The 22064-nt window shown below is 40.0% G+C and overlaps 1 protein-coding gene across 1 annotated transcript in view; it reads right to left on the minus strand.

Annotated features, from left to right (window-relative positions):
- The window catches only part of ttc21b (tetratricopeptide repeat domain 21B), a 120341-nt gene extending 100607 nt beyond the window's left edge, over positions 1-19734 (minus strand). The window contains exons 1-7 of the mRNA XM_060827872.1: positions 19650-19734; positions 16451-16580; positions 16232-16342; positions 13362-13528; positions 9688-9810; positions 4245-4402; positions 3537-3621 (exon numbers count right to left, since the gene is read on the minus strand). Coding sequence (XP_060683855.1) covers positions 3537-3621; positions 4245-4402; positions 9688-9810; positions 13362-13528; positions 16232-16342; positions 16451-16580; positions 19650-19676 — 801 coding nt within the window. The 5' untranslated portion in view covers positions 19677-19734. The remainder of the gene's footprint in view (positions 1-3536; positions 3622-4244; positions 4403-9687; positions 9811-13361; positions 13529-16231; positions 16343-16450; positions 16581-19649) is intronic.
- Positions 19735-22064: the final 2330 nt, after the last annotated feature.

Raw genomic sequence — 22064 nt, forward strand, 5'->3', positions numbered from 1 at the left:
CTGAAGCATGGAGAGATAAGCTAGAGGAGGGTGGGGTGGGGAGAAAGTAGCATAGAGTACAATAGGTGAGTGGGGGAGGGGATGAAGGTGATAGGTCAGGGAGGAGAGGGTGGAGTGGATAGGTGGAAAAGGAGATAGGCAGGTAGGACAAGTCCGGACAAGTCATGGGGACAGTGCTGAGCTGGATGTTTGAAACTAGGGTGAGGTGGGGGGGGGGGGGGGTGGGGAAAGGAGAAATGAGGAAACAGTTGAATTCCACATTGATGCCCTGGGGTTGAAGTGTTCCGAGGCAAAAAATGAGGCATTCTTCCTCCAGGTGGTGAGGGAGCGGCGGTGAAGGAGGCCCAGGACCTCCATGTCCTTGGCAGAGTGGGAGGGGAAATTGAAATGTTGGGCCACGGGGCGGTGTGGTTGATTGGTGTGGATTGGTTTTTACCTTGTTGATTTTAACTAGATTACCAGTCTAATGACATTGCTACTAAACCACTGTCTCATCCATAAAAGGTCCTGACTTTTTGTGGGTGCGTTCATAAACATTTATTGGAGATATTAGAATTTCAATTTTGACTGGAGGATGCACATTACATAAACTCATAATTCGCAATCCTGACAAAGTATCAAGTAATCTTCCATTTACAAATTCTGAAAATCTTTACGCATTTCATTCAAAAATCACTGCAAATGATTTAATTATGATACAGAGGACATTTTATAAAACTAGCACTTGAATTTATAGATATAGATCTTGGTTACATATTGGGGGGGGGGGGGGGGGGGGCAGGGAGGTTAAAGAGGTGGCGGAGTGCCATTGCTAATCAGGGACAGTCTTACAACTGCAGAAAGGGAGATTGACGAGGACGGTTTGTCTACAGGGTCACTATGCGTGGAAGTCAGAAACAGGAAAGGAGCAGTCATGTTATTGGGAGTTTTCTACTGGCCCCCTACTAGCAACAGAGACACAGATGAGTAGATTGGGAGGCAGATTTTGGAAAGGTGCACAAGTAACAGGGTTGTTGTCATGGGTGATTTTAACTTCCCTAATATTGTTTGGAACCTTCTTAGTTCAAATAGTTTGGATTGAGAAGTTTTTGTCAGGTGTGTCCAGGAAGGGTTGTTTACTCTAGATAGGCCAACTAGAGGGGAGGCCATATTGGATTTAGTGCTTGGTAATGACCCAGGCCAGGTGTCCAATCTCTCGGTGAGAGAGCATTTCGGAGATAGTGATTTCAAACTCCCTGACCTTAACTATACTTAAGGAGAGTGATAAAAGCAGACAGTATGGGAAAGTATTTAATTGGGGAAGAGGGAATTACAATGCTATTAGGCAGGAACTGGGATGCCGAAATTGGGAACAGAAATTGGGATGTTCGCTGGGAAATGTACCATAGAAATGTGGAGGTTGTTTAGGAAGCACTTGCTTACAGTGCTGGACAGGTTTGTCCCACTGAGACAAGAAAGGGATGGTAGGTTGAAAGAACCTTGTGTACCACTGAATGTGGAATACCTAGTCAAGTGGAAGAAGAAAGCTTATTTAAGGTTGAGAAGGCAAGGATCAGACAGGGCTTTAGAGGGTTACAAGGTAGCCAGGAAGGAGCTGAAGAATGGACTTAAGAGAGGTAGAAAAATGCATGAGAAAGCTTTAGCAGGTAAGATTAAGGAAAACCCTAAGGTATCCTACACTTATGTGAGGAACAAGAGGATGGCCAGAGTGAGGGTAGAACCGATGAGAGAGATAGGGGAGAGAAATTACACCTGGAGTCGGAGGATTTAGGGGAGGTCCTTAACGAATAGCTTCAATATTCACGAGTGAGAAGGTCCTTGACGTTTGTGAGGACAGCACGAAACAGACTGATATGCTCGAACAGGTTGTTGTTAGGAAGAAGCATATGCTGAAAATTTTGAAAAAATAAGGAAAGAAAAATCACCTGACTCAAGCAGGATATACTCTAGGTTACTACAGGAAGCAGGGGAGAGATTACTGTGCCTTTGGCAATGATCTTTGCGTCGTCATTGTCCATGAGTAGTCCCAGATGATTGGGGGGGGGGGTGGCAAATGTGATTCCCTTGTTCAAAAAAGGAAATAGGGATAATCCTGGGAATTACAGACCTGTCAGTCTTAAATCAGTGTTGCACAAAACATTGGAGAGGACTTTGAAAGACAGGATTTATGATTACTTGAAAAATCATAGTTTGATTAGAGATAGTCAGCATGACTTTGAGAGGGGCAGGTCATGCCTCACAAACCTTACTGAATTATTTGAGGATGGGACAAAACACATTGATGACGGTAAGCAGTGGATGTGATGTACTTAGATTTTTGCAAGGCGTTTGATAAATTTCCCCAAGGTAGGCTCATTCAAAAAGTGAGGCGGCTTGGGATGCAGGGAAATCTGGCTGTCTGGATACAGAATTGGCTGGTCCATCGAAGAAAGAGGTTGGTAGTAGATGGAAAGTATTCAGCCTGGAGCTTGGTGAGCATTGGTGCTCCGCAGGGATCGGATCTGGGATCTCTGCTCTTTGTGATTTTTCTAAATGACTTGGATGAGGAAGTGGAAGGGCGGGTTAGTAAGTTTGCCAATGACAAGAAGGTTGTTGGAGTTGTGGATGGTTTCGAGGGCTGTTGTAGGCTGACAGGACATTGACAGGATGCAGAACTGGGCTGATAAGTGGCAGATGGAGCTCAACCTCAAAGTGTGAAGTGATTCACTTTGGAAGGTTGAATTTGAATGCAGAATACAGGGTTAAAGGCAGGATTCTTGGCAGTGTGGAGGAACGGAGGGATCTTGTGGTCCATGTCCATAGATCCCTCAAAGGTGCCACCATCCAAGTTGATAGAGTTGTTAAGAAGGTATATGACATGTTGGCTTTCATTAGCAGGGGGACAGGGTTTAAGCGCCGCAAGGTTATGCTGCAGCTCTGTACAGCCCTGGTTAGACCACACTTGGAATAATGTGTTCAGTTCTGGTCACCTCATTATAGGGAGGATGTGGAAGCTTTAGAGAAGGTGCACAGAAGATTTACCAAGACGCTGCCTGGACTGGAAGGCATGTCTAATGAAGAAAGGTTCAGGGAGCTAGAATTTTTCTCATTGGAGTGAAGGAGGATGAGATGTGACTTGATCAAAGTGCACAAGATATTGAGAGGCATAGGTACAGTGGATAGCCAGAAATTTCCCATGGCGAAATGTCTGTCATGAGGGGGAAATCATTTTAAGGTGATTGGAGGAAGGTTTATGGGAGATTTCAGAGGTAGGTTCTTTACACAGGTGGTGGGTGTGTGGAATGCACTGCCAGCAGTGGTAGTAGAATCAGATACATTAGGGACATTTAAGCAACTCTTGGATAGGCACATGGAATACAGTGCAACAAAGGGTATGTGGGTTAGTCTGCACAACGAGTGCTAAAGGGTCTGTACTGTTCTATTTTATAAAATCTCATTAGATTATATTTCTGACAAGATGTTGGATCTGACAAGCACTGACATCATAAGTAATAGAACACTTGTTAACTGGTGCTTCAATAAAACTTTTTCCATACCTCCTTAATATTTCCCTCTCTGCATAAAGAATGAAGGGCCAGCATCCCCAGACCTTCAAAATTATGACTATCTTTCTGTAAGAGTCTGGAATAGGAATCAAGAATAATTTTCTAATTACCATATTGAAACTCAATGTCTAATTTTTACTAGGTAGATTAAATTTTACTCACTGACAAACTCTTCTCATTAAACACTGCTTTTGGAGAATATAAATGCTAAGACAAATTTAAAATTAAGAACAGGAATGGCTCAACTCTCTGCATCAAAAAATATATTTTCCAAGCAACTTCTACTTTTCCTGTAACAGTGAAATTGTTAACATTTTGGAAATATCTATATCAGATTATAAATATACTAATAATATTTCCAACATTCCCGAGAATTGACTTTATCCTTAATTGAATCAACATCTATTGATTTTTCTGAACTTTACACAAACTTATATTCTTAATTGTTTTTAATGTTAGAAAACAATAATATTCTCATACCTTTGAAAATTTGTAATGGATACATGCAACTAACTACTGTAATCTTATTCCACAGAGACTGACTGGAGATGATTTATTGCAACTTATGCGCAGACTGAGATTTCTCCTTTATCATAAGAATAAAAGGTGTTCATAAGCAGCTCCAACACAACATTCTAGTCTATTCTTTCACTGCTAAGATTTGATAAGACTGATTCAATACGAAATTGATTTCTTTACCTGTGTATTGTCTCAATTGTCTGGTCCCAATCCTGCAGGGCTAGCTGGAGTTCTACCTTCTTCACAAAAGCTGGTAGGAAGCCAGGAAAATGAACTATTATCTGGTTTACCATATCCAAAGCTCCAGAGTAGTTCTGACGTATCTCAAGATATTGTACCTATTATCAAAAAGAAATAATACTCTGGAACAAAAATGAAAATGCAAAAAAACACTATTTAAATGCCTTAACAGAGTTTTAATTTTGGGAGGATCAAGATCACAGGACTATCTATCAAATCCCATATTATAACTTCCATTGTGCACTTGTGAAGTTGTAAATGCATTTCCATTTAATTGGGAAATCTTTCAACTTTTACTCTGTCACACAGGTTAGGTGCTCCAATATCAGTCTCCTCCCTCAGGCTAACATCCCCAACAATGAGACGCTAGTTATGTACCTCACCCAGACACTGGGTGGGTGACATTGTCTGCATGCCTGGCATATGAGTTCCAAAACAACCTCTCCACTCCAAGCTTTGACACAGCTATAGAACAGCAGAGGAAACACTTCAAGGATTTCCTTGCAACAAACCTATCCACTCGTAGGAAGCTCCTGCCCAAGACCACCCAAACTGGAGAGGTATCTGCAAATTTGTCAACCACCTTGAATATCTCTGACAGTTCAGGCAGAAGTCCAGCACAAAAAGTGGAAAAGGTGTGCAAAACCCCAAGCATCCCAGATGCATGTCTCTTCAAACACCACCTGCATCTGGATTAGTGGTGCTGGGAGAGCACAGCAATTCAGGCAGCATCCAAGGAGTAGCGAAATCAACATTTCGGGCAAAAGCCCTTCATCAGGAATCACCATCTGCAGCACGGGGTATGGATCCAGCATTGGACAATTTGATCAGCTCAGAGACACAATTCCGCAGTGAAAGCATGTCACTCGGTCTCAAGGGACTGCTTGAGAGAGACTGAAATTGTGAGCCCAGTAAGCTGTTACAGGTAGGCCAAAGATAGAACATAGAACAATACAGCACAGAACAGGCCCTTCGTCCCACGATGTTGTGCTGAACATATGTCCTAGCTTAAGCACCTATCCATGTGCCTATCCAATTGCCGCTTAAAGATCACCAATGATTCTGACTCTGCCACTCCCACAGGCAGCGCATTCCATGTCCCCACCACTCTCTGTGTAAAGAACATACCCCTGACATTCTCCCATACCTTCCACCCTTCACCTTAAATTTATGTCCCCTTGTAATACTCTGTTGTACCCGGGGAAAAAATCTCTGCCTGTCTACTCTATTCCCCTGATCATCTTATAAACCTCTATCAAGTCACCCCTCATCCTTCGCCGTTCCAATGAGAAGAGGGCTAGCACTCTCAACCTATCCTCGTATGACCTATTCTCCATTCCAGGCAACATCCTGGCAAATCTCCTCTGCACTCTCTCCAAAGCTTCCACATCTTTCCTAAAGTGAGGCGACCAGAACTGCACACAGTACTCCAAATGTAGCCTTATCAAGGTCCTGTACAGCTGCAATATCACCTCACGACTCTTGAATTCAATCCCTCTGCTAATGAATGCTAATACACCATAGGCCTTCATACAAGCTCTATCCACCTGAGTGGAAACTTTCAAAGAGCTATGAACATAGACCCCAAGATCCCTCTGCTCCTACACCTTACTAAGAACCCTTCCGTTAACCCTGTATTCCGCATTCTTATTTATCCTTCCAAAATGGACAACCTTACACTTGACAGGGTTGAACTCCATCTGCCACTCCTCAGCCCAGCTCTGCATCATATCTGCATCATATCTAAGTCCCCTTGCAGCGGACAACAACCCTCCTCACTATCCACAACTCCACTAATCTTCGTATCATCTGCAAATTTACTGACCCACCCTTCGACTCCCTCTTCCAAGTCATTAATAAAAATTACAACCAGCAGAGGACCCAGAACTGAATCGTGCGTTGAAGTATACACGCTTGAACCCATCTCTGTGTCTGCAAGTATTCCCTGTCAGTGCTACCTTCTCCACAGCCTCCCTACATTCTTGGACATCCTGAAAAACAGCTAACCTACTTGCTGGACTACTACAAGTCCGGATCCCATCCCCCTGCCAAATTAGTTTAAAACCCCCCCCACCTCCCGAAGAGTGCTAGCAAACCTACCTCCCAGGATATTGGTGCCCTTCTGGTTCAGGTGCAACCCGTCCTGCTTGTACAGGTCCCACCTTCCTCCGAATGCAGTCCAATTGTCCAAATACCTGAAGCCCTCCCTCCTACACCATCCTTGCAGCCACGTGTTCAACTGCACTCTCTCCCTATTCGTTGCCTCACTGTCACGTGGCACTGGCAACAACCCAGAGATGACGACTCTGTCCGTCCTAGCTTTTAGCTTCCAGCCTAACTCCTTGAGCTCCTGAATGACCTCCCCACCCCTCTTCCTACCTATGTTGTTGGTGCCAATGTGCACCACGACTTCTGGCTGCACACCCTCCCCCTTAAGGATTCTGAAGACACGGTCCAAGATGTCTCGGACCATGACACCCAGGAGGCAACAAACCAACCGAGAGTCTTGCCATGTCCTGGCTGTCCCTCTAACTATAGAGTCTCCTATAACTAGCACTCTCCTCCTCTCCCCCTTTCCCTTCTGAGCCTCAGATGATGGAAGCTAGATCTAGAAGCTGATTTTCCACAGTTGTTTATCTTATATGAAGTTAAAAATCACACAACACCAGGTTATAGTCCAATAGGTTTATTTGGACGCACTAACTTTCAGGGCACTGTTCCTTCATCAGGTGGTTGTGGAGAATAAGATCATAATCACAGAATTTATAGCCGATGAAGTCCAGTGTCATGGAGATGTGATACATTAAACAATTTTAGATCAAATCTTTCATCTTTTAGAATGGGATATGCTGGATTCTGTTCTTTGATATGTAAATTCCAGAACTTCTTTCAAATTAATCCTCAAAATAGCTCAGTTTTTCTAACGATAGGTGTGAAGCCTGTCGATGTCCCAATGTCGAATCAGACTGACAAGCCCTCTGCATAGTTGTACAAAGTTTTACATGGACCCATCCAGTTTTTGAGCAAAATAAAATGTAATACTGCAACATTTTGCAGAAAATTGTTTTTGCAGAATTACATTTTATTTTGCTCAAAAACTGGATGGATCCATGTTAAATTCTAAAACTATGCAACGGGCCTGTCAGTCTGACTCAACATTGGAACACAGACATACTTCACACCTATCATTAGAAAAACTGAGCCAACTTGAGAATGTTCTAAATGATGGAAGATTTGATCTAAAATTCTTTAATGTATCATATCTCCACCACACTGGACTCCTTTGGCTATACATTCTGTCATCATGATCTTCTTCTCTACAACCACCTGATTAAGGAGTAGAGCTTCTTCCACATAAACTTGTTGGACTATAACCTGGTGTTGCGTGATGTTTAACTTTGCCCACCCCAGTCCAACACTGGCACCTCCAAGTCTTATATGAAGGTAACAATGATTTAGCTATGACATTAAGGACATTGTAAACAGTGTTGAAGAGGTTCTGTGGACGTGTAATACTTTTGAAGAGCATTCTAATATAACTTGGGCTGGTTGTGCACTGCTTTCAAGTTAAATCTCAGAAGAGGTTATAAATCGAATTCTGAAGGACTTTGTGACTGAGGTTAACACCACCTATGGATGCACATCCAAGTCAATTTCTAATATCTGTCTTAACAGCATTTGTTATTTGATGTATAATTTATAGACTATAAATTAACTACAATTTGCCTGTTAATTGATGTTTAACTTATATGGATGCTGGGTTTTAAATTATGTGGTTATCAATGAGTATTTAATTTTTTGCTTTGTGTCCTGCTTATGTGTAATATAGTACACATAATAAAATTATTGCAGCTTAATTCTTTCAGTAACTGAAATCTCAGATTACTTTTCTTAATAAAAGATCTTGACCAAGATTAAAAAAAAAGAATCTTAGTGGGATTGTGAATCCACGGATGGCTATAGGTACTGGGATTTGCCAGTGTTTGGATTTCATGATGAAGTTTACTTGATCTATTAGAAAGCTAACATGGCTTTGTCAATTACTGAAGTTTCTCATGGAGGAAGATTTAGCCCTAAGTAATTTTCAACAATTAACAAAAATTTGGTTCAGGGCAATAAAAGAACAAATAAAAAAAATCAATCAATCAATTGAAGCATGAGCATAGCATTTCAAGTTCGAAGAAGAAAATCCTCATTAAGATAAAATGCAGACTGAGATAGCTAGGACTCTGTTGCAGATGAGTCAACTCAAACGCAAAAGAGGAAAAGGCAGAAAAAGAGATGTTCAAACTGGAATTGAAGTTTCAAATGGCAAAAGAACAAAAAAACTTTAGAGAACTAAGGCTTTATTAACATGGGTCAGAGAATGGCTAGCAGTTTAGATGCCGATTTGAATTAATCGCCACTTTCAGACTGAGTTTGGAAAATTTGCTCTATGCTTTAATTTAGCGAGGATAAAGTTGTGAAACTCCTTTCTGTTCTTGAGAAGGTTTCTACAAAAGGTAGATTGACCGCAAGTGTAATATTCTTTTGCATCACCTTAGTCAGGACTGTATTCAGGGTTTGAATATAAATGTTTGCCTAATGTTTAAACTGATTCTTAATCAGTTTTAATCTTTTAAGAGCTGTGGGCATTGCCAGCAAGACTAGAATGTGTTTGCCATTCTATATGCCTTTGAACTGAGTTGGCTTGCTAATATTCAGAAGGTATTCAACAGTCAACCTGTGCAACTGGAATCACATAATACAGGCCAAGTAAGGATTGTCAATGTCCTTCCTAAATGACACTAATGAACCAGGTGATTCAAGATCACCATTACTGAGATTACCTTTCAATTCTAGACTTATTAATTGAATTAAAATACCACCAGCTATCATGATGGGTTCTGAAACCATGTCCTCACAGAATTAGCTTTCGCCATCAAAATAATTTTGGTTTTTAGACCATGAAATCTTTTGGTTTCAATCCTTCTGTAAACCAGAATTTTTGATTTTTATTTTAAAAAGAATCTTAACTGGGATCAGAACAAACAGGCATATGCAAAATGAATATGTTACAGGAACCAAGAAAGAAAACATGATTGAGTGACAGAAAGAGTGTGCACTCAAAAAGAGAAAAAAAGACATTTTGAAACAAAACTTTTTTTTTCACCTTTGTTAAATTAGAAGAATGCAGTGTGCAGGGTCAGAGTAGAACACACAACTTGAGGAATTAGTTCTACAAATAACTGCTTACTAATGTTGAGGGACATTTATTGAAAATATAGTCAAACAATTTTGCAATAATTTCAGCACTAGTCTTGTCTGTCATCCTTATACTGCTATCACTGAAGTCCAACTTAATCTGTTTTATTTGTACATTTTTGTTACATTTTTAACTCACCTTGCCCATCATAGCAAATACATCATTTCCACCTTGATTTCCTTCATCAAAATATTTGATGGCCTTTTTAGCATATGCATCTCTCCCACAGGTTAGCTCAATCCATCCTTTCAAAATCAAGCCCTTTAAAGACAGTACATGAATCATCACATTGATATATGCACCTCATAAACAGAGTAAAGTCACCATAGTCCCAGAGAACCATAAGGCTGCTATCTCATTACACCAAGACTAATGGTGGTTAATTTAACCTGAGGGTCACCATTTATCAGATGGGGGCCAAGACATTAAATCAGTATTGACTCTGTTTAAATTTCAAGAACAAAGTAAAATTCTCAGGCATCAATATCTTTCTTTTTTTGACTAGTATGCAAACATTCTGGAACCTAAAACTGTACTTAAAGCAGCTGCAAGGTTATTACTGTCGATACAACCAGGTGAGAAGAAATGAACCAGCTCCCATTCTTTTCAGGCGTTTCAGTTGGTCACAAAATGGTTGAATTCTTTTTAACATGAAATTATACCCTTCTTCAATTAACTTGTAGTTAATTAGTTTTTTTCAGTGTGGTAAGCAGCCTATTACAAGGTTTCCTGGCATTAAAAATGAACAAGTTTATTTCTTGACAGTACTGAGAAACATAATAAAGATGCAGTGTTAAGCAGATGGCCTTCCTGAAATCAATTGGGCTCTCTCACACACAGGTACAAAGTCATTATATTCAGATTAAAAAATACATGGTTTAAAATTGTTTTAGATGTCTTTGAGGTTTGCGGTTTTAACCTGAGAAGACAACTGCTCAGTCAATTTATTGGACATAGTAGCGAATACTGCAGTTATATTTTAAGCTGTCGGTTTCTGACGCTCCTTATCAGTTTGGCAGTCAGTGTCACCAAGCACTTCTTGTCTTGCAAGACATAGACAGAGAGACAGAGAGAGAAAAAGCGAGAACATCCTGGCACAATTATATTTGTTCTCAACCTGTGCATCTTATGCATCTTTAGTTCTATTTTGCCAAAAAGAAGAAGTCTTGAATTTGTAGTATATTTGTTTGGACATTCCATCTGAAGTTTTTTCTGATGCAGACTTAGATTGTAGGTAACGTGTCATCTTTAGCATTTGAAGGTGCTCATCATGGTGTACATTAAATAGATGAAGGCTCCCAAAGGGTCAGGCAGACTAGTTTCATTGCCCTTTGCTGAAATGTTAACTTCAGCTCTGACTGTCTTTGGTTTAATCTATGTCACTTTCATCGCCATTGTAATGTAGCATTTTTGTTCCATTTTAAAACCATTGCAGTTGATGGAAGACCCAGGTATTCAATTGGCTGCAAGAGATGCACTTATTACCCAAAGAGTCAGTGTCTATGACATCACTGTCAGTGACATGGCAGAAATTGTGTAGTGGCTCCATTCTCAAAATTTATTTAGTCTATCAGTTTGATGCCCCAAAACGTATTACAAAACGATTGATCCAGAGGAGCACTCAGACATCTGTTTTCACAGGAATAATCAAATAGTAGTAGTTACCAAAATAAAGACAGAAAATAAAATGCTCTGCAGACAGACGAGCAATAACCAGTTTAAGTTAGAACTTTCTAATGAAAGGTAATCAGTCCTAAACATTAACTTTCTTGGTGTGCTTCTAGCATTTTCTGTTCACAGTTTGGATTCCCAGGATCTGCAGTACTTTGCTTTGTATTTTTTTACTTCTGCAGCTGAATCAGTTGACAAAATGTGAATTAAGCCCTCCAGCATATCTTCTGAATCACCACAAGCAACATGCCAGTGAGAAAAACTGCACCAAATTCTCATCATCTCTGGAGATAGGAGCATAAACTTACTAAGGATAACAAACATGCAGATAATGATCCAAACCAACTCCTCTATTTACTGTGATGCGATACGCAAGCAAAACTTGGTGAGTCAATGAAATTACAAAAAAGGGATCTTGGGCCAACCTCACAAGTATGTGGATCCACAGGTAGTGGATCAGTGAATAACAGAATTAAATCTAGTTTAAAAGAAAAATTGTGGTTTAGTAACATTAAACCACAGAAGAAACAAAAGCTAAAAGATAAATGATCAGATAATTTCTATTGTAGAATGGCTCAGTAAAGCTAAATCCTCACTAACAATATAATTTACAACATGTTGATGAGTTTATAACACAAGGATTAAAATACTCTCTTGGAATTTTTTGCTCTTATTGCTACTTATTTAAACCTGCATTCAGCAACAAAAAAAAAACAGAAACAGAAAGTAAGAATAATCTCATTATCATATTTATACTATGCATAATTGTTCACAAGTGGCATTTAGCAGAATTTTTTTTATTATTATTCATTCACAGGATGAGGGCCTCATATTAGGCTAGCATTTAATGTCCAACCCTAATTAATGAGAGGACAGTTGAGAGTCAACTACATTGTTTTAAGTCTGGCATAAGGTGTATACAGTCTGATAAATATAACAGACCAGGTAATTGGGAGGCTTTTTAATTTTGGACTATAAAGGTATACTCTCAACTTTAGAAGGTGGTATCCTTGATATACCTCGCACCGAAATTTAATCTTTAATCAAACATCTGTTAAAACTGAAGGACTTAATTTAATGTAAATAACTGCTGAGTAAATACTCCATAATGTTTCTGAACTTTTAAAGCTGAAACCTTGCTACCAATAGATAAATTCACTGTCAAGTATAAGTAAACTGCAACATAAATATGATATATTGCAAAATCATTTGGAACCACTTAAGCTTCTCTACATTTCAAATACAAAACATTATCAAAATTAGATTTAATAATTAGGATGACATACATTTTCCTTTGCACAGAGAAATATATTGCTACAATTTGAATGTGAACGGAAAACAGCTGGAAGAAAAATGCTAAAAGGCTAAACTAAAATAAAAAGAATATTTAATTTATACTGTCTGTCTCGCATTTTCAGCATTACTGTAATGGATTAAAAAAATGTTGAGAGCAAATTTATATTGTTGCTATAGGAAGCAGTTATACACACAGTTGTCTCACAAAGCCTCAAACAAAAGTTATGACACACAAATTTGTGTAAAATAAGTTACAACAACAATCTAACAAATTGTAGCCAATGTACTGAACTGACCGCAATTGAGAATTGGCTGAATTTTTACATTCAATGGCATGGGCACAGAGCAGGTAAATAAGTAAATTCACCCTAACAATCAGTGTGCTGCTTGAAACCACAGGCTATTACTTAAAAGGCAGTATGGAGCTCAGGGAATGTCAGGACAACAGATATGCTCACACACCATGTGCTACAGGTAACCTATTTGAATTCATTATTCATTAAAGGCCCATTAAAGATTATTACCAGTTGCCAAATGGAATTTCCCAAACATTGGCCATTAATTGGCCAATTCACAAAAAGGATTACAATTACACAGAGTGCAGGCTTCTGACCTGCTAACAATGTTCTAAAGCCCACAGACAAGATTTCCTCGATGTACTCGGATATAATTAATTTCACAAGGACAATATCACAATTTTGAAAGTGGATATCTTCATACACACTTGGGTCTCAGCCATTTTTTGCAGGAATTTAAATGCACTTTAACATGGTACATCAGTGGCAAAAATGGATGTTCATCTACGCAATTCTACTTTTGTTGATATGTATAGAAAGTATACTAACCTTTTTTGCTCCATTAGAAAGCTTAATCATTCTATCAACGTATTCGCGAGCTTTATCATGTCGCCCAATATGCCAAAGGAAGAGGCCCGCAAAATACAATGCCATTTGTCCTGCAGTTTTCCGGTCTTCTTTTAGTTTGCTATCAAGCTCATGAATGGCATCACGATCTTTTAATCAATGCAAAAACAAATCAATTTCAGGGTTTCTGTAACTAAATGGAATAATGTGATGCTCATCAATGTGATATAATAAGCTTTTATTTTATGGCATATTTTGTTTAATGAAAATACCGTTTGAATCTTGCAGCTAATATCTTTGAAGTTTTTGAAGATATTAACAAAAGTTTTTAAGATGTAAAGTTTTGTTTCTCCAGTGGTTGAGAACAATGCCCAGAGAGTGGTCAAATAATGCACAACACCAATGTCACAGTTTTAGCCCAACTTGGTGTTGAGATAACCAATCTCAATTGGAGCAGCACTCATGGAACTTCAGCATCGGAATTATACAGATGAATGCATCCAGAGTTCCTACTGCTGAGTAATATCTGGCTCAGTTGTTACACTAACATGCAGCCCCAGAGTTTACTCAAATTTTAGACTTAAATAGTGACAACTTTAGGGTGACTGGATTCATGCTGTAAGAAATATCTAATAACTTCTAAAGGAGGACAGGAAAAACAACTAGCAAAAATGTATCATGGGAATCACATTCTCAATAATAAAAAAAAGAAAATGCTAAAACCGGGTAGTTTCAGAAAAAGGAAAAATACCAAAGTTTATAGTTTCATTCTGAAGAAAAATTGGGTTTCTGGCTAAAAAATATTAATATAGATATTTTCAGAAAAGAATAAGCTATAAATACAATAAAGTGAAAATTAAACTATCAATATAACAGATAGTCTTCATTGAATTTAGAATTCTTTAAAAATTTTTTTAACATTCTACACTGTTAATTTTCTTTAAAATAATGCATACAGTAGTCATATATTTATCATGATCAAAGTTTGTGAGAAGATTTGTGGCTCGGGAGCTCATTGTGGTTCTGTTCGCCGAGCTGGGAATTTGTGTTGCAGACGTTTCGTCCCCTGTCTAGGTGACATCCTCAGTGCTTGGGAGCCTCCTGTGAAGCGCTTCTGTGATCTTTCCTCTGGCATTTGTCGTGGTTTGAATCTGCCACTTCTGTCACGAAACGACACGACCAGCTATCCTTAGTAGATGACAAGCAACATGAATTCGACTGGGACAACACTACTATTATAGGACAAGCCAAACAGAGAACAGCCAGGGAATTCCTAGAGGCATGGAACTCATCCACAGATTCAATCAATAAGCACATCGACCTGGACACAATATACCGACCACTGCAGCGGTCAGCTGGAACTGACAACCGGAAGCGGCAGATTCAAACCACTACAAATGCCAGAGGAAAGATCACAGAAGCGCTTCACAGGAGGCTCCCAAGCACTGGGGATGTCACCTAGACAGGGGACGAAACGTCTGCAACACAAATTCCCAGCTCAGCGAACAGAACCACAACATATTTATCATGAAGCTGATATAAGGTGGCATTCTTGTCATTAGATGAAATGTCAGATTACAGGGTTTCAGATGTTCATAAATGAACCGAACAAACAGAAATTAGGTAGGCACATGTCTAAAATGTAGAAACAAGTTGGTCAGACAGTTTTTAATCTTAGGCTAGACCTTTAAATTTGTTTATTATTCAGTTAGGGACCAATAAGTTTTTGTTACAATAGGCAAAATCTGAATTCCCCGTTTTGCTAAGTGAATAAAGCCATAATGTTCCATAGTTTTTAAACAAGCAGAATAAAGTTTACTACAAAAATGCATCAAAGCAAATTCCAATAGCTCTTGTAACATCCACAAAATGAATACATGAATTAACTGGAAAACTGTGGCCAAACAAAACTCAAAGTACATATTAAATAACAGATGCAAAGAAGACAGATTCCACAAATTTCTCAGCAACAAACCCAAACCCAGGTGAACTCTTTAGCACTGTCATCCTCAGGCGGGATTTAGTTCTTCCCTTTCAAAGATCTAGTCTCTAATTTCCCTCAAAAGCCTTAGGCTACCTCAATGACTACATAGAACATCGAGCAATACAGGCTGGGAACAGGCCCTTAGGCCCACCTTATCTGTGCCAATCATGATGCTAAGCTAAATTAATCCCATATGCCTGTACATCGTCCATATCCCTCTATTCTCTACCTGTTCCTGTGTCTGTCTAAATAATTGCCCAAGAGCTGCTCCCTCTCTTTTCATGGGACTACGCCAATGGATTCATAAGACTTTGATCTAGCATTTAATTGTCTACACAATTCCAGCTCCCCAGTTGCTCAAAGCAGAACTACCCTGTGACAGGCCTTTCTTCGCCCCAACTGCCTAGCAACCAACATCCTCTTGTTGTCCTTTAAGCTCCTGAACAGTTTCCTAAGTGCCAGTTGCTAAGCAGCTAAGCAAAAGCAGTTTTCCTGCATGGAATCTCGAAATCCCAACTTCCAACCCTGCTACTAATTAACACTCTGACTGTTTAATGAGTTGATTCTTGTGACCCATTGAAACATCCCAACATGCCCATCCTGTGGCAAGGCAAAATTAAATGTAATAACCGTCGGAATATTCTTTGTCTTGAATATTACAATCTCCAGTGAATCAACTGTCATTCCCCACCTTTTCAAACACACAAAATACAGAAATAGGTAAAAGAAATTGATTGCATCACAGTATTATAAATAGCATCAAATCTAAATTAAATGCATTTGTAACGCAGGAACATAATTCACCTCCTAGGTTTACTGTCTTTATTCTGAAATTTACTATTAGATAATGTATATAATGTACACTCACCTGGAGCTAAACTTTTCTTATGAGCATAGATTAGAGCCATTATAGAGCACAGAGACACATCCGACTTTACTTTAACGGTCTCAAGCTCACGGATAGCTTCTTGAATTCGATCTTCATATGCACAATAAAGATATTTTTGAATTATGAAATAAGTTTTGTTATTGGTTGGTACTTGAACATTATAAAGATACATTATGCAGTTACTTTGTAATGAATTACCTTCCATAAGGACACCATAAGCATGAAAAAATAAGAACACCGCATCATTGCCATATTTTTTGAGCCCCTCATCTGCTGCAATCTGGATGTGATTAAAATATTTCTTTTGGCAGTAATAGTTTATTAAAGCCTGCAAAAGTAAAAATATTCAAATAAGTACATGGAATTTTTCTTTGAAGTCTTCTCCAAGTATTTGCTCCTCCTCCGCTTGGCGTTCTTTTCACATGATGGTTTTCCTCCATTCAATTACCCCACATACAACTGGCTGATTTATATGAAGACTATATATGCTGTCACAAGTTCAGACCTCATTAACCATTTTGCACACCAAGATAGTAAGGAATGCAAATAAGCAACACAAATGTACAGACTGAACATTTTTATAACTCTAGATAATGGCAGGGAGCATGGGAACAGTTACAATCTTATATTTGGATGACAAATTCTTTCATAGATACCTCCTGCGTCTGACAGAGATTCATGATTCCAGAAATATTAGCTTTGGTTAGAATAATACTCCATTGTAACAATGTCACATCACCCACCCAGCTACGAATTTCCAGATTTTCATCACCATTTACAGCAGCAAAGTGTTATGCCATATCATCTAGCATGCTGCACTAGGAAACGTACGACGTTCATTTACAGCTACAATTCTTCATTCAAATTACCAATCCCACCTTTATAAACAGAAGAAAATGCCAAATGATGATCAGATGTTTCTTGAGCAAGGAAAGGAAAGTTAAAGAGGAAAGAAAACAGGGGATGTAAACAGCATGAATAGATCAAAATGCATAACTTTTGAGGAAAAGATTGATATAAACATACAAATCAGGGAGTAGGAATAAAGCATTCAGCCCCTCAATCATGCTCCGCTATTCAAGAAGATCATGGCTGATCTGATTATAACTCCAGATCCACACTTCTGCCTACTACTGATAACATTTCAACCTGTTGCTTAAGAAGAATCTATCAACCTTTGCCTGAAATATTCAGGGATTCTGCTTTTCAGGAAGAGTTCCAAAGACTCTTTACTCTCAGAAAGAGTAATAGCTTAATCTTAGTTCCAAATGTACAATCTCTGATTTTTATACAATGACTGCTAGATCTAGATTCTCTCAGAACTTCTTTCAATCAAGTCACCTCTTACTCTTCTGAATACAAGCCTAACCTGTCCAACCTTTCCTCGTAAGGCAACCTCTCGATTCAGATATTAACCTAATACAGTGCAGTGTTCCAGACACAGTTTAATCAGTGTCTTGTATAAATGAAGCATAGCATCCTTCCTTTTGTATTCAATTCTCCCATGCAATAAATGACAACATACTATTTAATAACCCAACTACTTGCCATATATATATACACAACTTTTGCAATAAATACATGAGGACACCCAGATCCCTCTGAATCTCACAGTTCTACATATGGACAGTGTGGTTCTTTTTGTTCTTTCTACTGAAATGGACAATTTCAAATGTTCACACATTATACTCCATTTCCCACATCTTTGCCTATTCACTTGACATATCAATGACTCTGATACTTCCTCGTGTCCTCTTGTGTCAGCACAATGGTACTGAGAAAGAAAACCGTCTGAACAAAGGCAATAATGTCAGCAAATAATAGGGCCAAGAAAGATAATCGAAAAGTTACTACTTGATTTGAGGGAATGCTGAGGGAGTTGAAAATGGATCTAATTGAAAATATGAGCTTGGAAAACACAATGCGGGGAATGGTAGAAATACAGAAACACGGTTTTTTGGAAGTAGGGCCAAAGGAGTTGATATGGCCAAAATCAAGGGTAATGGAAAAGGTGACAACAGAAGGTGTTTCATAAAATCTCAGTCTTAATTCACAATATTAATGTATAGACGATCTTAGGTGAGTGACGGGAGAAACAAAATGTGCTTCAAAACTGTCCCCCACTTCGATCTTGATAACTTGAGGTCTTGGTGGCTTTTAGCTCTTGGTCTCATTTGCATGTAACCCATCAGTACTCCTTCGAACTAGACATAAGTCAGCAACTGGTCAGAAGATAAAAGGAGTTTATCAACCTTTTGGGAAGACATTAATAAGCAACATCAAAATGATTGTTCAGAATGAAACAACTTGCAACAAGGGGAATTGCTGGTGGATCCAAGGAAAATAAGGGAGATTGCAAGTGACCGCACAGAAAGCATAAACATTCCTCTTCTGCAGTCCAGCTGTGACTGAGTAGGTAACATTACCGTAGGCCTGATTTTAACTGTTTGGCTCAATGTAAAGCAAAAATTAGGGTGAGCAGCACATGGATTTCTGGGGTGTGTACATCCCAGGAAACTATGGGCAATTAAAGTATGGCCAAATCACCTAACCTGCACATCTTTGGACTTAAGGAAGAGCAGAATTAATACAGAGGCAAAATTAAGGATCAACAGAAAAAACAACAAAGCTGAAGAATTTGGAAAAGGTGATTCAGTGACACTCCTTTGGAGATACTTTTATGAATAATCAGATAAAAGGGACAATCCTGTTTCAAGCAAAATGGCAGCAGAGTCCAGCAAATATTACCAAATGTAATTGGAATTCGCAAACATTATAAACAGCTAAACAGTTTGCAAGATTCAGATGAGGAATAGATTTAAAGGCCTTACACAATTTGGAAAAGTTAATTGAGTCTGTCGCAAACTGGAAGGCCAACATTATTCATCAATACTTATGAAGTAGGATGTCAAGTGGAAGATCAAGGCATGGCCATACCAAGCAAAATCCACATTGTAGCACCTAGTTCACACAAACCCAAACCCAATGATCAATCATGGGGGTGACTGCATGGAGATTAATGAGATGATACCCCCAGAGTGACCAGCACATCATTGCCACTAGATAGGGAGTGAGACTGTACATGTCTGTGGGGTTGTACCTGAGCCACATCTGTCAGCCAGAGCTGGGGTGACACTGTTGGAGAAGGAAACCAAGCAGATCAGATAATCAGGGCCAGGGCAGCTGTCCCTGAGGGTGAGGCATTGTGGAAGCAATGGAAAGTGGTCTGTTTCCAACACAGGAATGTGGGGGGAGGGGGAAAACGAGAGATTTGCAAAAATAATAAAAGAAACAGACGCTCAACAGGCGGCTGGCCGTGCACCTCACAGAGGGAGCTGCAGTGAACCAAGAGAGTGCGGCACCACCCCCCACCACAGCCTCCATCTCCCTCCCTTACCAGGGTAGCCGAGTCCTGCTCCGCCATCCCAGCTCAAGCTCAGGCTCGATCCCGGGCTCCAGGCGGCGGCCTCTCTCTCTCTCCGCCGTCTCCTAGTTACCAAACACAGACACCGACAGTCGAGCTCCGACCGCCGCTCACCGCCCATCCAGCCGATGGTGATCGATAGCTCATGCCTTAGCTGTCCTCCCAGACACTGCAGCCCTGTGCTGTTGTCCCGGGGGCTGCACACTTGTCATGTTCACTGTGGGCTAACAGGCTGAGCAACAGGGGAGGACGTTCAGCCCATCTGCAATAATATTCCAGCTTTTGCCCGTCTTCATACCACTTTCTGTGTCTCTCCTCTTGACCCTTTAATGTCAAATATTCACTCAATCTTCCATAACGACATTGCTAGCTTCTCCAATCTATCTGTGTAATTGAAATCCTTCACCAATGGAACCTTTCTTTTCTGCACCAACTCAAAAAATCTCACATCATCAATGATGCTAAGTCTCCAGCTGAAGCTAAACCAGTGTTTATAAAGCAGCAATATAAACTCCTGTGTTTTTCACTATTTGTCTTGAAATGGTTCAGACAAGATTTACAAGGATGTTGCCAGGATTGGAGGATTTGAGCTATAGGGAGAGGCTGAACAGGCTGGGGCTGTTTTCCCTGGAGTGTCAGAGGCTGAGGGGTGACCTTATAGAAGTTTACAAAATTATGAGGGGCATGGATAGGATAAATAGACAAAGTCTTTTCCCTGGGCTGGGGGAGCCCAAAACTATAGGGCATAGATTTAGGGTGAGAGGGGAAAGAGATAAAAGGCACCTAAGGAACATTTCTTCATGCAGAGGATGGTACGTGTATGGAGTGAGCTACCAGAGGATGTGATGGAGGTAGTACAATTGCAACATTTAAAAGGAATCTGGATGGGTATATGAATAGGAAGGGTTTGGAGGGATATGGGCCAAGTGCTGGCAGGTGGGACTAGATTGAATTGGGATATCTTGTTGGCATGGACAGGTTGGACCAAAGGGTCTGTTTCCGTGTTGTACATCTCTATGACTCTATGTGCCTCTACTTATAAAGCCCAGGATCCTAACACCTTTTCAACCATTTTCTTTACATGACCTGCCACTCAATAAATGAAGTAGGTAGAAAACTAGCAAGGAGGACTTATAAAGTCGTAATCTCCAGACTACTACTAGTGCCGCATGCAGTAGTTCAGAAATAGGAAGTCAAGCCAGATGAATGCGTGACTGAAAACATGGTGAGGGCTTTAGATTCCTGGGCCTGGTGCTGAGACAGATGATGTAGAGTTTCTTTTGTGGAGTTTAGGAAGTGCCATTGATGAGGAATTAAACCAACTCAGCAGAGATGTGGGAATCAGGAGACAATATTAGAAACTAATACCAGATTTCACAAAATACTGGAGAGTCAGGTATCATCAAAATAGAGAGTAGTACGTTGGAGTAGTCAAAAGTTGGAGGAGCTCAAGCAGAAGGCCCCCTCACAGATATAGATCCAATGCTGGTCAGAGGAGGCAGAGGATCAACTCCGGTGCTGTCTGGAATCAGCTGATTGGGCCATGTTCAAACAGTTCACAGGTACCTTGCATGAGTACGCCACCACTGTCACAGACTTTATCAGCAAGTGTGTGGAGGACTGCATATGAGGAAGTTAATCTGGGTGTTCCTCAATAGGAAACCCTGGATCAATTAGGGCATACAGAACCTGCTTAAAAACCAGACATGAAGCCTTCAGATCAGGAGAACCACTCAAATATAAGGAATCCAAGTATGACCTTCGCAGAGCCATTAAGACAGCCAAGGGCCAATACTGATTCAAAATAGAGACCTAGACAGACACCCAGCGACTATGGCAAGGACTGAATGACATCACAGTTTCTAAAAAGAGACAATGCAAGATAGCAGACGATGACATATCCCTCCCAGATCATCTCAATGCTTTATATGCTCGCTTTGAGCAGAACTTTGGCGGAGAAGTTGCACCTATTCTGACAAGTCCCAACAGTCACTGCATAAGAGGTCAGATCAGTTTTCCTTTGTGTGAATCCAAGGAAAGTGATGGGACCAGACAGAATACCAGACCGTGCACTCAGAGCATGCACAGATCAACTGGCAGAGGTCCTCTCGAACATCTTAAACCTCTCTCTGCAGCAGACCACTGTGGGCCAACATCATCCCTGTGACTAAGAAGGCTCATGCAGCATGTCTCAATGACTACCACCCAGTGGCCCTAACTTTAGTGGTCATGAAGTGCTTTGAAAGGCTTGTCATGGCATTAATCAATACCAGCCTCCCCACTACTCTTGACACACTTCAATTTGCCTATTCGACCAACAGATGCCATATCACTTGCCCTTCAGTCCTCCCTAGAAAGCTACATAAGAATCCTACTCATTGACTACAG

The sequence above is a fragment of the Hemiscyllium ocellatum genome, chromosome 7 (genome assembly GCF_020745735.1).
Source record: "Hemiscyllium ocellatum isolate sHemOce1 chromosome 7, sHemOce1.pat.X.cur, whole genome shotgun sequence".
In the NCBI taxonomy this organism is placed as follows: Eukaryota; Metazoa; Chordata; class Chondrichthyes; order Orectolobiformes; family Hemiscylliidae; genus Hemiscyllium; species Hemiscyllium ocellatum.